The sequence below is a fragment of the Pteronotus mesoamericanus genome, unplaced genomic scaffold (genome assembly GCF_021234165.1).
Source record: "Pteronotus mesoamericanus isolate MK-2021 breed Mesoamerican mustached bat unplaced genomic scaffold, CSHL_Meso_final contig_52, whole genome shotgun sequence".
In the NCBI taxonomy this organism is placed as follows: Eukaryota; Metazoa; Chordata; class Mammalia; order Chiroptera; family Mormoopidae; genus Pteronotus; species Pteronotus mesoamericanus.
This window is the reverse complement of record NW_026555189.1, coordinates 19082420-19100624: the sequence shown is the minus strand read 5'-3', so window position 1 is coordinate 19100624 and position 18205 is coordinate 19082420. Positions and strand designations below refer to the sequence as shown.

At 37.4% G+C, this 18205-nt stretch overlaps 1 protein-coding gene and 1 non-coding gene across 10 annotated transcripts in view; both read right to left on the bottom strand.

Annotated features, from left to right (window-relative positions):
- CNOT1 (CCR4-NOT transcription complex subunit 1) overlaps positions 1 to 18205 on the bottom strand; it is a 77510-nt gene that overhangs the window by 13900 nt on the left and 45405 nt on the right. For 5 of the 9 annotated variants that reach the window (XM_054579367.1, XM_054579368.1, XM_054579369.1 and 2 more), the window contains 18 exons: positions 17274 to 17420; positions 16030 to 16154; positions 15502 to 15788; positions 14524 to 14602; positions 13254 to 13484; positions 12797 to 12937; positions 10613 to 10792; positions 8737 to 8853; positions 8285 to 8395; positions 7879 to 7956; positions 7532 to 7709; positions 6622 to 6752; positions 4380 to 4676; positions 3579 to 3719; positions 3375 to 3479; positions 2656 to 2775; positions 1145 to 1336; positions 229 to 371 (listed from right to left, as the gene is read on the bottom strand). In XM_054579367.1, coding sequence (XP_054435342.1) covers positions 229 to 371; positions 1145 to 1336; positions 2656 to 2775; positions 3375 to 3479; positions 3579 to 3719; positions 4380 to 4676; positions 6622 to 6752; positions 7532 to 7709; positions 7879 to 7956; positions 8285 to 8395; positions 8737 to 8853; positions 10613 to 10792; positions 12797 to 12937; positions 13254 to 13484; positions 14524 to 14602; positions 15502 to 15788; positions 16030 to 16154; positions 17274 to 17420 — 2803 coding nt within the window. The remainder of the gene's footprint in view (positions 1 to 228; positions 372 to 1144; positions 1337 to 2655; positions 2776 to 3374; positions 3480 to 3578; positions 3720 to 4379; positions 4677 to 6621; positions 6753 to 7531; positions 7710 to 7878; positions 7957 to 8284; positions 8396 to 8736; positions 8854 to 10612; positions 10793 to 12796; positions 12938 to 13253; positions 13485 to 14523; positions 14603 to 15501; positions 15789 to 16029; positions 16155 to 17273; positions 17421 to 18205) is intronic. The other 4 variants (XM_054579371.1, XM_054579375.1, XM_054579370.1 and 1 more) reach the window with 2 other exon arrangements.
- LOC129075325 (small nucleolar RNA SNORA46) lies at positions 9819 to 9956 on the bottom strand. The gene has a single exon (XR_008529629.1). It is a non-coding gene; the product is annotated as a small nucleolar RNA SNORA46 (small nucleolar RNA).

Genomic DNA, 18205 nt, shown 5'->3' with positions numbered 1-18205 from the left:
AATTAATGATCTACAATTTATTCCCCAAAGCAAGATACTGGTTTTCGGTATCTGTCATGGGCACCAGATGGAAAAAGAACAACCATTCGACAATAACCACTACTTAGAATTAGAAATTCCAAAAGTCCCATTACCTTCCAGGGTAACAGGAAACTTCTGCACGCAAACAGGGTCATGTACATCAGAAGGCAGTCCAATAAATACTCCTTTTCTAAGATGACTACTGACCTTGTGATCTGTTTGTTACACCATGGAGACCCATATGCCCGGCCATCTTGAAGGGCTTTCAAGACCAAGAGGTGGCATTCCCTGTAGCGCAGCAGTAGGTCAGCATCAGCACCACTTGTGGCATCTAGTAAGCCCTCCACAGCCTATGGAAGAAAAAAAGTGTTCAGAACCATGGCAAATATAGTACTTAACCTAACAAAGGCAAAAGCCAAACCTTAATGCAAACTACGAGAAACCTGCTAGGGCTGGAGTTAACAATCTCTCCACTCACCAAAGTCCTTTTCACTTAACCAAACACACACGCACTTTATCTGGTTTGTGCATCACTGGCTCTTCTCAGTCAAAATCCAATGCTCTCCCTATCTACCCTGTAGCTCATTATCCAAATACTTGGGTCAATGTGTCTCTCAAAATCTGTTAAAGTTTTATGAATAATCTTATTTCCAGACTATCTTACCTGAAACAATTTTTTTCTCACTTTACCATTTTTTTAAAAAATCATTATTCTATTATAGTTGTCCTAATTTTCCCATCACTTTATCATTTTAACTGCCATGACTATAATCTGTTCCGGAGAAAATCAATGGTCATTACAGAAGAAAACCTGTGCCCTGGCTAGTGTGGCCCAGTGGGTTGAACGCCAGTCTGTGAACTGAACAGTTGCCGGTTCAATTCCCAGTCAAGGTACATGCCTAGGTTGTGGGCCAGGTCCTCAGCTTGGAGGCATGCGAGAGGCAACCAATCGATGTTTCTCTCACACACTGTTGTTTCTCTCCCTCTCTAAAAGTAAAATAAAATCTTAAAAAGAACAAAACTTTTAAAGTCTTAAATGTAACTTAAGTAGATAATGAACAGTACACATCACTGGATGTTTACAAACCTAGTTTCTTCGGAAAGTAATAGTTTAAGAACTAACCTTCTGGAGCAATCCAAGAGCAGCTATGGCATCCCGAGAGTTTCGAGATAATACTACAACCTCCAAAAGACTTCTAAGAGCCTGAGCTTGAGGGTTCATGGCCAACGTTGGTGGGATGGCATGCAGGTGCTGCTCTAGTTCTGTAATGCACTTATCATAAATTTGAGCTACATCATCTGTTGCCCAAGCTTGCTGTTTGAAAGAGGAAAACAAAACAAAAAAAACATAAACAAAAATTATAAAGATTTTTCACTGGCACATGTAGCAACCGAAGTCTTTTTCTCCCCATCAAAACATGGAGGGGCTCTTCCATTCCCCATTCTGAACTATTCAGTCTTAACACCTTTAGGTGGGGCAGTGCAAGGCAGGCATGGGGGAGGAGGTATTTCACTTGACAGTGGAAAGGCTGGCAGACACTGACACAATCAAGTGATCAAAGAGCATAATGAATAATGGAACAGGCAGAGTACAATCACTTGTGGCACCTAATAATCTTTCTACAGTCTATGAAAGTTAAGTAATCCAAACCATGGAAAATAAGAGTACTCAATCCAACTGTCAAAGCCTGATAGGATATATGGTGACAGGAGCCTAGACTTTGGTTGTTGAGTACACAAGACAATATACAGATGATGTACTATAAAATTAACTACACCTGAAACTTATATAACGTTATTAACTAATGTCACCCCAATAAATTTAATTTTTAATAAAATGAAGAAAGAAAAAGAAAAGAAAGCCTGATAGGAAAGAATAAAAACACGGCATCATTTCTGTGATATTCTTATCAAAGATACACTATCTGAATCTATTCATGAGAACACATAGAACAAATCCAAATTGGCCCATTCTGGAAAGTAACTGCCAAAGTGTCACGGTCAAGAAAAATGAGTAAAAACTAAAGAGCTGTACTAGACTGACCTGAGGGAAATTTAAAACATATGACAACTAAATGAAATGTGAGGTTCTGAAATAGGCTCTCTGACTATAAAAAGACAGCATCGGGACACTTTGGAATCCCTGAATGAAGTCTGAGAATTTGACAGTATTAACCTAATAGCACCGTCTTCCTGGTTTCACGGTTGCACTATGGTCATAGAGGAGAACTGTCCATATAAGAGTGATTGGGACATCAAGGCTGGCACCTTATACTCAAATGGTTCAGGAGGGAAAATGCTTCCCTCTAAAATTTCTACCTTTCTGTAAATAATTGTTTCAAATTTTTTTTTGCGAAGAACTTTTTTTACAAAAACAAACAGGTAAGCCATGAATTCAATAAATTCCTCTAATTGTGCCAAACATGAAATTTAAACCAACCTTATGGATACTGGAAAAAACAAAAACAAAAACCCTGTATGCCATGCTGATCTGATACAGAGAATAGAGAATACATATACTGAACAAAAACTGTGTCATTTTTTCTCCCCTTTAACTTAAGCTCCCAGGAAGCAAGGTACAGGTCAAGTGACAATAACACTCATATTAAAATGTAATCCAAGACAAGTATTTACCTTCATGGGCTGAGCTAAAAATCCCGTGGGCTGACTTAAATCATTCGTAGGCAAGAAGCCAGGCACATTGCGTGCAAATTCTTCATAAACAGCCAGCTGCTTTGGGTCCACACCACCAACCTTGGAAGAAGAAAACCTATGTTTACAGGATCCTCTTCAAAATCAAAGGAAATTTTTTTTTTTTTCAAAGTGGCAAGTTTGCACGGAAGTAAGCACAGGGGTTCTGAGAAGGGGCACAGGAGTCACTACAGTTACATCATAGCATGGAGTGTGGACGTGCATGCGTGCACACACACAGCTTCCCTGAGTCCTGCCAGAGTCACCCTCACTTATAAATCCATTACGCATTTTCCGCTGGAAAATGCCTCAAAAAGGACCACAGGACTGCCAATTCTCCAATAGGGCTAGTAAAAATGATTAGCAAAAAAACAATTAGCAATAAAAACACAAGTACCCAAAGGGAAGACCAAGTTGGGACACAGAAGAACGAACAGGCACATGAACTCTTTATAGTAGCACTGCAACAAGCGGGGGCTGGAAGCGCACATCGAAGCTTCACCTACACCGTCTCCATAGGTTGCCTCTAAGTGAAATGCTACTGAGGGGACATAGTTTCTCTAAAACAACATTTAACCCCAATGTCCTAATCCTGGTGAGGAATTTAAGCAAGAGAAGAAAACAAAGATGGGGCATAGAGAGACAGAGCCCCCAGTTCTCACTTTCAGCCTGATTTGCTCTGGCATCCGCTCAGCTTGGTAGGTTAACACAACAGGATCACAGTACCTGCGCCCTTCTTGCCTAGCATGTTTTCTCAGCTCAAATTCCTGGAAAAAAAGAAAAAAAGTAACTGAGGTTCTTCTTATGAGGCACTTTCTTAAACATAAAAAAGAAAAATACTTAAAAGGCAAATGCTAAACACTTACAGTTGCTAATCTCTTATCCATCTCAGGGCCTGCTTTTTCTACTGCAGTCTTCTGAATAAAACAGCAAGCTAATTCACAATTGTCCTGAGCTAACTGAGCAGCTGCCTGGTCCATCATTTCCCTTTGTTGTGGCGATGCAGTCTATTGGGAAGAGAGACAGAAAAATATTTCAAGTTTTCTATAAATAGGACAGATAGGATAATAAGAAATGCAGTGCTTAGACATATACATTTAAAAGTTCCCACTTGACTTATGACTCATTAACTAGGACAATGAAATAGTCTAACAATCTTCTTCATCTGTAAGTAGAAAACACCACTCAACCAAAATATCTTACCAGGTTGTTGTGAAGACGGTGAACAAAATGAAAACAGAAAAGCAATAAAACAAAGGCACTATTAACCATGACATCTGAGACCTGAAATAAACTGCGTTACTTCACGAGAGAATGTGCTGTATGTAGGTACATACAAAGTCACTTTAAATATTGTGTACGGTTCTACAACAAGTGCTTTAATTTAAATTCTTCATGGTAAACTGAATCATAATTATTAACTTACTCATTCTTTTAAAAAATCCTTTATTTCTTTAAAGCAACAAATATTTGGGTATCTACTATCTGCCAAACACTGTGTTGAAGATACAATAATAAGCAAAAAGACATGACACTTCACCTCACAGAATTTACAATCTAAGAGGAAGGAAGACATCAAATGTGGTGACTATTAAAGTAGAAATCCAAAGAAAAGAAACTCAAACAGCAATCAGTTCTGTACTACAGCACAGAAATAATCGACTTACACGAAGGGCTGAGGCAAAGCTGTTTTTCAGGTTTGTGGATATGCTCATGAGCAAAGGTTCCCTGCAAGTAATCATAGCCATTCCAGCTGTCAAGTTACGCATCATGTGATGAGCTGCTATTCGCATTCGAGATTCCTCAGAATCCAGGGCAAAATCCTTCCTGACTATTTGCTCGCAAGTAGTCATGGCGATCTTAATTGATCGATCCACCACAGGATGGACCAACTCCTGGACAGCCCGCTCTATTGCTTGGCGCACACACTGCTTCAACTGCGGGTGGGCCTGAAACAAGGGAATCTAGGTGGGGAAAAATAAGATAAGTCAACAGCTTGATAAGACAACCCAATTTCTATGAGCAATTATACCCATGATTTTGGAATGATTCCAAGGTTAACCACTAACTACCAATTCTGACTTTAACCAATAAAAAGCTCAGGAGTGAGAAGTTGGTCTACAAAGTAGTAGTAGTATACCTTGTGATACAAGATAACACATCTTTGATTTTTAAAAAGTTCTATTGTTCATTTCAAGACGCACTGCCTGCTTAAAGACACACTACCTGCTTAGGTAAAATGTGTGACTCAAGTATTCTTTTATTTATTTTTAGAGTCGGGGGGAAGAGAAAGAGAGGGAGGGGAAGAGAGGGATCAGTTGCCTTTCGCACCCCGCCAAACTAGGAATCCGGCCCACAACTCAGGCATGTGCCCTGGTGGGGAAATGAACTGGCAACCTTTTAGTTTGTGGGACGATGCCCAGCCCACTGACCCACACCAGGTAGGGCTCAAGTACTCTTTTAAAAGTTAACTTCTTTAGTAGTTTGTGAAAATGGGAAAAAGAATCAAGTTTACAGAGAAAATGCCTTCTGCAAAAACTTTTATCAATACAAATAATTCCTCAGAATAGCAAGCAGTTCATATAAAGCCTTTGCTTGCACACTTGAAAGACTGTTTCCAATCTTTTCTCTGGTAGAAACTATGCCCTAATACTCACCTGGTATCTTTAACTTACTGAATTTGTAAGAAATTTTAAATATAAAAGTATACTGATTACTGGAAATAACATAAAGGAGAATCACAATTTCTAGATCTAAGTTTTTCCTTCAAAAGCTAAGTGACACATCCATAGGAAAAAAGAAAGACCAGGTTAAAATGATCTCTTTAAACTGTTTTCAAGTTCTCTAAATACAAAAATTCAATAGATTAATAAATAGTGTCACTTCTATACTTGTAAGCATTTTCAATTTCTAAAAGGCCATGAAAACTCCAAACATCTGATTCTAAACTAATGTTAAGCATAATAAAAGACAGAAGATAATTATTATTCTGAATATAGACATTATATTAAAACCTTTAAGTATAGGAAAAATAATTGATGAGAAATACAAATTATGTTATGATGTGAGACCATACTGCCTCCCAGAACTAGGCCACAGAAACAAATTATGAACTTCGTTTCACATCTTGATCTAGAAATTTTATATACACACATGAGTCAGCTCAGTTTCAATTGCATGCCTAAAGAAATGGCTTAATACAAGGGTAAGGTGATATGATAATGAAAATAAAGAGCAAAAAGCTATGGTATAAACTGAGGTTCTTCTAACCTGAGCAAGGAATTCTTGGAGACTGTGATTATGCAAGGTGGGGCAAGAGTACATTTACAGTTGTTTGTATAGAAAATAATAAATAATAAACTGTTTTGCATACTCACAACTATAAACCTACTTTTGCCCCACTCTGTATTGCCAGCTGTCGTTTAAAAAAAAAACAACATCTAAGTATATTTAATTTCAGAGGTACTTAGTAAACAAGCAGTAGTCACTGCAAACATTCACAACTTCCATTCAGAGAGGCTAGAGGTCAGATGCAAGAAAAATATCAAAGGCCACTTCTCCATCAGTCTCTTAGTCAAAATAAAAGCTCATACATTGGGTTGAGGGTCATGGATGGTTCCAAATTTTTGCCATCCTAATAGGGAAGGGTATGCCTCTCTGGTTTGCATAGGGGCCAACTGTCTTCACTTTGATAATCATGGGTTTGGATATGCTGAACCAACATAAATGACGCCTAGTCACAACTGACTATTTTAGAGTAGGAAAAAAAAAATCCGAGGTGTACTACACAGCAGTCCCAATCCCTGCTCTCTGCACAAAAACCCACAACCTAAGAATCCAGGAAAAAGGGAAGGTGACCAGTGTCACAAAGTTGAAGCTGGGGTGGGGGGTAGGATGGTGTTTACTTACTGTTGGGTTTAGAGTAATGTGTGGGCCAAGACCTGCGAGGGAATAGACATTGATGTCATGATAGCTGTACTGGGGCTGTGGTGGAACCGTGGCTGTACAGGTGGTACTGGTAGCTGGTGTTGTAGAAGTTGCTAAAAATAAAATAGATAAGAGCTAATGAAAAGAGCTTATTTCTTGACTTTACTATTAAATTAACAGGGTTATCAATGGCTTTTATTAGTGAGTGGGGGTGTGAAAGGATGGCATGAGCCACATCTTCCCCATCCTGACTTATCATAAGGGAAAGTCTATGATTTTAATAGCGAGTATATAAACAAAGCATGTGAAACTATGTCAGCAGCTGTGCCCATACCACAGAAATCGAATGAGGAGTCAGTGACACATTAGGAGGCCCAACTCTTATATAAACATCTATTTTCATCCTAGGCTGTTCCCTGATTTCACTTGGAGATTCTTAGCTACTGAGGGCTGAGAAAGAAAAGCTGGTTTATCCTAATCACAGCTCCCTATCATTTGTTCAACATCTTTGCCACCCCCATACTTCCAATCATCTTGACCCAGGTAAAATAATCCACTCCCCTGGCAGGTCTAGCTGGTTTGGCCATCCCCAGATTTGAGGAATAACAGACTGTCATGCCACTGAATTGTTTCTGAGACCTCAAACAATACAAATGATAACCCGACTTACGTAAGAATACTATTATGAATTATTCAGATGGAATCTAATATGGTGCAAGAATGCCTAGACATTGCTAATATTTCCTTAGTAATTCAGAAGGCGCCATCAAAAAGTACACAAAAGTTTCAGCACCACATAATGTTGAACAACTGTAACTTGCTATATGCATGGAAATGTACCATTCAAGAGAGCATTCTGGTAAGTAAAGGGCTAGCTAACTACCACACTTACTTGTGGTTGTGATAGGAGGGAGTTCTTCCGGCTGCTTGACATCTTTCTTTGGAGCAGAGAGCTGCTCATCTAGGTTCTTTAGGCGATCTTTATCCTTCAGGAGGTTTCCGGGTTTTAGCTCATTGATGTCTAATGCAAGGTTCTTGCAGAGGACCTCAATCTCAAACTTCAAGTTTAACTGCATAATTCCAGTATTTGATTAGAATTTTTAAAATAAAATTTTAGCTTTATTCATAATATACACTATCCTCACCCAACTGTTACAATGCCCCCCCACGCTCTACCTTTCCCGTAAATGTTGGTAATATGAAGACAGGATGTTCCGAAGTATAAAGCAAAAAATTTACCTTTAAGTCATGTTCCTGATGTAGCTCAGCTAATACATTCATAATTGCCATTGTCCAGGGGTTGGGTGGCCTAAAAACCTAAAGAAAACCTATTATGTTAAGCTGGCCCCCAAATCACTTCAATTTGTATTATTTAAAACAGTCAGGCACTCACACTTAAGTGGCCGAAACAAATCCCTAGCCTTGCTGTCCATATAATATTTCAGAAAAACACCAAAACCCACAGTCACCCGTTCACCATCAGTCCTTTAGGTCTACTTAACCTCTCACACTGGAAATGCAACTTAGGCCGAGGAACACTGAACTAGTGCTATTCATAAGAACTAAGGACATGTAACTTCTTCACCTTGTGCTGAAATTAACTCTTAAAAATTTAGCCATCAATAAAATATTAAAATTCACTCACCACACTACGAATGCTAGACTCTAAGACTTTGGCAACAAAGGGCACCACGTAGAGCAATTCTTGCTGTCCTTTAACATAAGCCTCTAGCAGCAAAGATTTTACATCCAAGTCCTAGGGGGAAAAAAGCATTTTTAAAAGCTGAGGATGTACTTCAAAACCCTTCACAAAGTACACAAAGAAGGCAATTTGCTAAACTTGTCGGCAAGAGGAATCAACATACTAGGACTCTTGCCATACAAAACAAAGGGGTGACAAATATAACTTACTGGCTTTTACTGATGTGCTAAATGATGTGAGGCCATGAGCAGGCAATTACAGATTGAAAACATTTGCCAAACTCTTACAAATACCCAATAATCATTAAGGTAGCCCCAAATAAAGTCAAGGCTTTCAGACAGGATATGCTGTATGAACATTCCCAAGTTTTACATAAACCTTTAGCTGGAACTCACAGTATGTAAGATGGGTTTATTTTTAGCTAGTGTGATCATTCCTAGCCAATGTCCCAAGTTCTTCAGCAAAGAACGATCTGAGAAATTGGCTGCAGCTTTATCAGAGGTCAGTAGCACCTAAACAGAAAAATAAAAAATAAAAAAGCAGGATTAAGAAAGGTATGAAAATGAGTTTATGGTAGGAAAAAAACATCTGAACTGTTTGAAAATACCATTATTCTATATTAAAAACAAGCCACTGATTATGAGAACATGTCCCCAAAGTAGATCTACTCCATACTATCATAGCGGTATTTTTTTGTGTTCAGTGACATTTTTAACCTTTACATGTCTTCCTTCATATTTTTTTTAAATAGGTAATATAACTACATCACACATAATACGAAGTACACAAGATTAAATGTGTTATGGGTGCTCCCACAGAAAAGTTTTTAGAGCTCTAAAGTGTCAGGTAGTTTGAAGCAGAGACCCAACGGCAAATCTATCTTGAATAGCTAATTTCAATTCAAATGAAGACTCTACTCATGTTTCTAAGTCCATCAAGACAGCAGGCACAAAGAGGAATGTAACCAAGATCACAGTAATTACTGCAAACTTTAGCATTACTCAGGTTATTCACTGTACAACTCTGGAGACAAGATAACATTCTAAAATACAGTGTAATATTGCATACACACTTCTTTGCAAATTTCTACAAAACCCAATCCATTTTCATTAATCCTTTTCTTTAAAAGAGGGTTTATTTATTTTTAGGGAGAGGGAGAGGGAAAGGGAGGGAGAAAGAAAGGGAGAGAAACATCCATGTGAGAAATAGTGATCAGTTGCCTCTCACATGCCCCCAACTGAGGACCTGGCCCACAACCCAGGCCATTTCATTAATTTCTAGTTCTTTCTTTTATAAGGGAGATAGAACCATCACATCCATCAATCTACTACATGCTACCCCTTAATTTATGGCTATCAATTAAAATGTATACTTTAAAATGGTGTTTGAAAGGATCTTGAGATTCTGTTCCCAAGTGTATGGAAATTTTCATACATCCCAGTCATCCTTACTATCAGATAATAAAGGCTAAATATAGTTATGTTCCTTAACTCCATCCAGCAACAGCAGAATCGCACAATGTCAGCTGTGCACCAGAAAGAGCCAGGAGTTCTTTTGCACTACAGCGTAACCTAGAATGGGGAAAATTCCCATCCACAGGTTTAAATATAGTGCTGGCTCATCAGCCAATGCCCCAAGTTACTCAGTAAAGAATGATCATAGCTGTATGTTGGTTCACACTGTCTACTCTAAAAGTTATTCCTCCTAATAAATACTTGAATTTTATGGAACAAGGATTCACTCAGTAGGAAGAGTTTAACCTTAAAATAAACTAAGAATCCTAAACCACAGGTAGTCTACAAACAGGTCTAGAGTTGAGAGATATCTGGCACTTAAGACATAAAGGAAAACATTCACTGCAACACTTTTCTGTAATAGTGAAAGTTAACAACCTAAATATCCATTAGCAACATATATCCATACAATCAATTTCTATTAAAACTATCCAAAAATAAAAACAAAAAGATAACCAAAAAACCCAAAACCCAAAGGGACTATAGCTAAGAGCATACTGCAAATAATGTGTGGAGGAGAGAGAAGTTAAAATCATGCAGATGTTAAGGAAAAACCTTGCATAGCATGATAGCAAATTCAGAATAGCAGTTACTTTCAAAGTAAACAGTACAGAGATTATGTCTATAAGACTAAATTCTTCATGCAATTTAGTTCTCTATTTGAAACAAGTGTGAGAGCAAGTTTCTTAGACAATATGTACAAAAAACAGCAGCACTCTCAAAAGAGGAAAAGAACAGAAAAAGTGTAAGAACTTACTTTGATGTTTCTGTAGGTCTCATTTAAAACCATCTTATTAAATTCGGGATTCTTCAGCGTGTCAAGGAAGTTTGAATACAGGCTGTGAAAGTTTGGCTCAATACTGACTCTCTTCATAACCAGGTACTGTGAAACCCAAGGCATGAATTCTTCCTTCACAGTTTCCTTTAGTTCTTCAACCTAGCCAACAAATGGCACAGGAAGTATACAGTTAAAGGATAAGAAAATACGTTATGTGTTTTGTTTCAGAGAACAGTTACTACAGCACATGACTCCTCACAAAATTAGGTGCTAAATCCAATCACCATGCTACATCTCTCACCCACACCAGACAGATGCTATGAAGTACAGTAATTTTAATTCCATACACTGGGTGATTAGGACTGGAACATCTATGGTAGCTTTGAAATTTAAAATTAAAAAACATGTAACCCCCCCGCCTCATCCCCATCTTATGCAGTTCTCCAGGGCCCCAAAAGAAGATACATGGCTCATCTACAACCTGCCACTAAAAGACCTAACACCTGAACTGTACTTTCCTCACCAGGAATCACCTGTAAAGCTAATGATTCTTTTCCAAAAAGGATATCAAAGGCTTTAATTCCACCCCCCCAATCATTTATTGTGGGATTTGAAAAGACAGTACTGCATGCGAGGTCCATCCAGAAGGTGTCCACCATGTAATATGAAAAATACAGACAGTTACTGAACAAGATGTAAGATACAATAAACTGTACACAGGACAATGACGCCTCAGTCCCTTTCCAAGCAAGCACCTTGGGACCTCACACAGTTCTCTCAATCATCATCGACAGCCCTGTCATATTTTCCTGAATCTTATCGATGGTTTGAAATCTCTTCCTTCCAAAGGTGATTTGAGTTTTGGGAAAAGCCAGAAGTTACAGGGGGCCAAATCTGGCTGTAGGGGGGCTGAACCACTGGGGTCATTTGATGTTTCGCCTAAAAACTCTCACAGGAGATGTGACGCACGAGCAGGCGCACTGCTGTGATGAAGTTGCCCGTCACAAGTGGCCCACAGTTAGACTTCTGAAGCAGCCATAAGTTTCCACGGAGGAATGTTCAAGCTTAACACAAAATTTGATGCAGATTTGTTGCTCTACTCACTCAGTCATTTTGAATGTGACAGCCACACAGTACACATGCTCAATCAATGGCATCAATGGTGTCTCCCACCCCCACTGACTAGTACAGTGAAGTCATCATTGTTCATGCATGTGCATTCCAGTCCACTCTCCTCGGCTGCCAGGTTACACTGATGTCAGCAAACATTCTTGTTACATTAACAACGACTGGATTTTTTCCAGACAGACCTCATATATCTCAAACCCACTTGTTTATAGTCTAACCTTACTGGCTAAATGGGCATTTCTAAGTTTTGTCTTAGCATAAAATCCTGTGATGAACATCATTTCTTATGCTTTTCACAAGGTCCATCTCAGTTATTATGCTCCTAATAAATGCTCTGCATGGTCTGTGGGAGGCGCATGAGTTGTGAGTAGAACAGGGGTGTCCAACCTTTTGGCATCTCCGGGCCACACTGGAAGAAGAGTTGTCTTGGACCACACATTAAACACACAAACACTAATGAAAACTAATGAGCAAAACAAACAAACAAACAAACAAACAAACATACGGTCTGAGTGCATAATTTTGTGGTATCTGCCACCACAGATAAGCAAAAAAGTCCTCACATAATAGCCCAATTTATGCAGCAGCCCTTTTGATAATCTTTTAAAATCGTCAAGCAGGGCCCGAGTTTGTGATCATTAATGTAGAAAAGGTATATATCTTAGTAATAAAACTAAGTAATGTTTTAAGTAAATTTACAGTTTAGTATTGGGCCACACTCATAGCCATCCTGGGCCACATGCGGCACACCCGTGAGTAGAAGTATCTTCCATCATCATGAGATCATGAAGTTTATTTTAAAATGCTTGCCAACTCACTACAAAGCAACACATTTAAAACTAGTGCTATTTAACGTCTACAAAACCACAACCACCAGCGCTACATCCACATTCCCTTTGTTTTGACTCTATTACCTCTACCTTTAAAGTGAAGTAGTAAAAAGGATGCAGAATGTGAAATAAAAGCCCCCCAACTCATTAGGGATAACAATAGAGAGCATTTGTAGTGATATATAAACTATTACATCATGCTCACCTTTTGTGTCATATTCGACTGGGAGAGATTATTGAAGATAAAAGCAATTTTCTCTTGGATATTTTCCGGGGGCTCTACAATTCTTTCAGTTTGGTCTGTGGCCACAAGCAGTGTATCTATATTTGTAGTATTAATAGAAGGCTAAGGAAATAAAGTATATAAACAAATTAAAATGCTTAGTAGACAAATCCCAGGGAAAATATATGCAAATTCCTTTTGTATAAAAAAAACAAATGGTATGTATGATTTGTGCACTTAAGTGTTGCTAAGTATATTAAATTATTCATAGTGGCTGTCTCTGGGAAATCTGGGGGAGACAGAAAGGGAGAAATGCTGGTCTTTATATCTTTTTCTTAGTAGGCACGTGCTGTTTACAATAAAATTAAAATACATGCTCACTAATGCATATATTACAACATAACAAACCTTGGAAGAGAAAAAAAGTAGACCCACTTACTGGCACATCTTTCTTAAAGCTGACTCCGGTAGGCCTGGTGACAGTAACTGTTTTAGCAACAGTGGTGGTTGTTGAGGTGGTTACCATAGTGCTAACCTGTCCAGCAAGGGGCGCTTTTGCTGGAACCTGGGCCTGAGCCTGGGCCTGAGCCAGTGCAATACTTCCAGGGGTTGTGATAGAGCCCTGCATTTTCACAGGAGGATCTCTAGATTGCTGTCCATACTCGATATACTATAGGGGTAGGGAAAGGAAAACACATTCAAAGTTCTTACAGAAACTGAAATTTTTGAATTATACTCCCCCTACTTCTGAGAGGCTAAAGTCATTACAGAGTACTCTTCTGGTTCATCTACATTCCTTACTCCTTGCCCCATCCTGACACATACTCCCAAATACGTAATACATAAGTGAATACACCACAGCCTCTTTGGGGGTGAAATATTAGTATTATGAAAGAAGCAATCTAGCAAAATAACCTCCCAAAGAGCAGCCAAAAACACCTGCATATAAATTTCTTTAAATTTCTTAACACATATATTTTAACTACTTAAATTCATATAGTAAACTGATCTTTTTATTGGATGCTGATGAGAAACCTAAGGCCTAAAATACACACTGCAATGTGAATTACCTCTCAGTAAAGCTATTACTACAAAACGAAAACTAAAATACAATGCCAAGCCAACTAGAGGGTAAGCAACAATACTGGATAGATATTCCAGGACAGGCATAAAAATTTTAAGAAGAGTCACGTAAAATGGCTTAAAATGTATATTCTCTAGGTCCTTTTCCTTGGGGAATGCCTCCTTTTCAAGCAATACTTCAAACGAATCAAAAAGCAGGGTAAGAAGGCTATCTTTCTAAGTAACACTGATCTAAGTCTTAGACGAAACAGCTTTGAATCATATTTAAATCAAAGGAACAACTTTACTTATTTATATTCAAGGTTCCCATTCCAAATCTTTTTAGAAATCTGGGAAAGTTTCTCTTGGTAATAGTAAAAGATGTCTATCCTTTGATAGCATTATCAAGCTAAAAAACTGGTAAAAGCCTTTTAGTAAATCAAGCAAAACCAATGCTTAGAAAAGATAAAGAATGCATTTTTTTCCCACAATCTATTATAAGCTGCAAAATAAGCAACAAATAATATGCATACCTATATCATGCCAATCATTAAGAAATCGTAATGCCATTCCCAACATCCAAAGTCAAAGCTAAACAGATAAACCCTCCAACTACTAGGAAGGTTTTAGGTATGGAAGATACTTACCTCCTGCAAATGATGTGGAAACTGCATAAAGTGACTGATAGAAGCCAAGTGCTGACAATACTGGGGATAGTCCTTCAATCTGCCAACAAAAACATTCATTCATTATTTGAAGTAAGAACAGAGAGAGCACAATTAACAAAAATTTTCTTCCAAATGCTAGTCTAGAGCATTTCTCCCATTCTACCTATGAACTACCTTATTTGAAGAAAATGACAAAGGGAAGAATATAGAAGTAGAGGGGAGAAATATTTATAAACCTCACCTCCTTGTACATCAGAAAACAGTATTTTTAAAAAGGTTTTATTTTAACTTAAAAATAATCACAATGAGTCACTAAAACTGCTATCTGGAAACAACCCCAAATGTTCACCAACAGGTAAAAGGAGAAACAATTTGTAGTTCATCCATACAATGGGATACTAGTCAGCAATAAAAAGAAACTACTGAAACATGTAGTAACATAAATGAATCTCAAACGCACTATGCTAAGTGCAAGAAATCAGACTCATACATATTATGTTTGGTTCAAATCAAATAACAATTGGGGAAAACTAGAGCCAAATCAGATCAGTGGTTAGAGGTAGGGGAAAGTGAACTTGAAAGGGAAAACAAGGGAACTTCTTGGGGGTAATGAATATATTCAGTATCTTGACTGTATCTGTGTTGTTACATAACTATAAATTTGTCAAAATTCAAAGAACTGTACACCTAAAATGGTGACTTTCACTGTGTAAAAAGTATGCCTCAATAAACAAACTGCTCCTGCAATTTCATTTAACACTGTTCTTACCACTTATCTGATAACTGTAGTTACTTAAATTGTTTACATTTCTTCTCCTTTGACTTTATACAGTTGTTACAATTAGTTACCATAGGTATAATGATGGGGCAGGGCAAAAACCAGCTGATAAATGATAGTTATTTTTCCTCCTTATATTAAAAAAGAGAAAAAGTTTCAGAGGAAACATAACCACTCACCTATTTTTAAACCTATCTAGTGCAGCAATCCCGAAATAATACATTTTGGATCCAAAAGGCTTGCGTAAGGCTTCAAGAACATATCGCAGGGCCAGGCCTAGTGCCATGTAAGTGACCAGTCCTTTTTCAATTATCCCACCAAACAGGCAGGCTGTTATATGTAATTCTTTATCAGGGTACTGGGGGAAAAACCGGTATTCTTCAAACAAGTTCCTTAGCATACAATTAAATACTTCCCGTTCCCTCTTTATGGTAGAGTCTTTAAACCTCTGTAGCATTTCTAATACCTGGAAAAAGCAAGACAAAAACAATACACACATAAAGGAAACTATTAGCACCTTCCTTAAGTGCTATTAATAGAATTATTAAGCAGAACATTTCATAATAAATTGAGCTTGAGATAAATGTTAAGGTTTCAAATGATACATAGAATTATCAACAAACTTTGAGCTGGATTTCTAAAAACTTTGAAAGGGGCATTTAAGATTTTCCTAGACCATAAAGATTTCAATCATCCTAGACACTCACCTCATCAACAGACATGGTTGGATGTGGTGGGTGATTATATATTCTCTGGAAATAGCTGTTTGCTTCATCATCTATCTCTTTACTAAAGTGCTGATTTGCCTCTGGCCACACCTGAGACAAGTCCGCTGTAAGAAACAGAAAAGCAACCAGTGGGCATTTAGGCTCTTACTTCACTCCCCTATAATGCACACATAAAGCCAGAGAGACCAATATAGTTTTATTTTAAGGTGAAGAAAAATAAAGGAACTGAAGACAGTATTAAGTAGTGAAGTTTTAATACTCAGCTGTTCTAGGTACACATAAAGGATTTTAACAACACTGCCTTACAACTATAATTCTACTTTAATATTTCTTCACAAGGACGTTCATAGGTTGAAGTTCACAATGCAATGAACCCTTTTACAGCCTCACTCATGGTTAACAAGTCTTTGCTATTTCATAAAAATAATAAAAACCACATCTACCATATAAGAATCATCAATGCATGTGCATGACACACTGATAGAAACACAAAGCATGCTACAAAACATGACATTCAGACAGGCCTTTCACACTAACATTTTCAAGTCATTTGGTACACCATCGAATTTTGCGTAATGAATATTTAGTCCCAACAACTATATGTGAATACATCTATGTATTTACAAAGAAGACTTCTGACTTTGGGATAACTAAGGAGGTGAAACTTTAAAAATTGTTTTAAGTAACATCATATATATTACCCAATATATGGCAGTTATTTATTAGCATGTAATAGGGTTATATGTATCATAAATTATAACCTTAAAATAAATTAAGTTATTTATTTTATAAACTGCCAAGCTGAAACAAATCTGAAACCCCCCTGGTTGCTCTTGATTTGTTAATCAAAAAATTGAGGATTAATAAAAGACTGTTCTTTTACTTAGTAAAATCTAAGTGTAAGATCTTACTTTCCTCTTTACTATACACCTTACTGTAAGGATAACACCCATAAGGATGCTTATATTAAGGGTCACTTTATATTGGCAATCCAAATCAAGGTAGAGTGATGTATCAAATTTCTATTTTAGTAATTCAAATTTGTGAATTTGCTCCCACTGATCTAAGAGGTACATCAACATATGGTCCCACTGACAATACAGTAAGTCAATGTTTTTGTCCATGTTACTGTAAAGAAAACAAATTGGACATAAAATTAAAAAAAAAAAAAGTTTCGTGTGCATCAGTCACGCTTCACAATCACAGACAACACTACCACTTACAAGGTTTCATCTTACTCTGCTGGAATGTAGGCTGGTTCAGTCCAGAGGTGCCCAGTTTCCTCTGCACAAAAGGATCGTTATTCACTGCAGGAAGTCCAAGGGCCCCAGTTCCTATACCGGTCAGGCTGCCTGTGCCAAGACCACCTACTAGAAAGAATGAAGCAGCCAGAAGTTTTATCATTACTCACATTCTTGACTTTATTCACAAAGATGTTAAATTCTTATTTAAAACGGTAGTGCCTTTGTTAACTCTCTTACAGTGTCTATTTAATTTTAAAGAATCTAAACTAATACTAGTAGACAAAAAAAAAGGACAATGCCAAAATTTCTTTAACATTTAGAATTATTAGTTTCTTTATATTCTTGGTAAGATAGTAACATGCAAAATTTTAACTGTATGTTCTCATATGTGCTATGAGATAGAAAGGAATCAAAATAAGAACTGGCTTGCTTTCCTCAATGATTGCAAGTGAAGAATTTCATGCTATTATCCTCTTTAAGTTAGCATGAGCCAGGTCTTCTTTATTATTACCTGTTAGTTTTGCAAACAGAATTCTTCTAATCAATAGGACTTTACTAAGGCCTTACTAAGAAACAATCAGGGATAGAACTATACAAAAACAGTGTTAACTAGATTACAGGGTATTTACAACATTTCAGTCCTTAGGTTTTAATACTCTAAACTTGTATTCTGAAAGATAAAAGGTGCAGATAGCTTATGAGAAACAAGTGGGTCCAAGAGAAGAAAAAAAAGTAACATTTACTTCAATATAAAGCTAAAAGCCAAAATGTTTAAAAAACTTAAAAAGTTTTAGGAATTTACTACCATATTCAAGGTAGATTAAGTGCAAGGAAACAAAACATGCACCTGGATCTAATGTGTGAAATATTTCCTACCTTTATTAAATCAACTTCCAGTTAATTCATAAAGC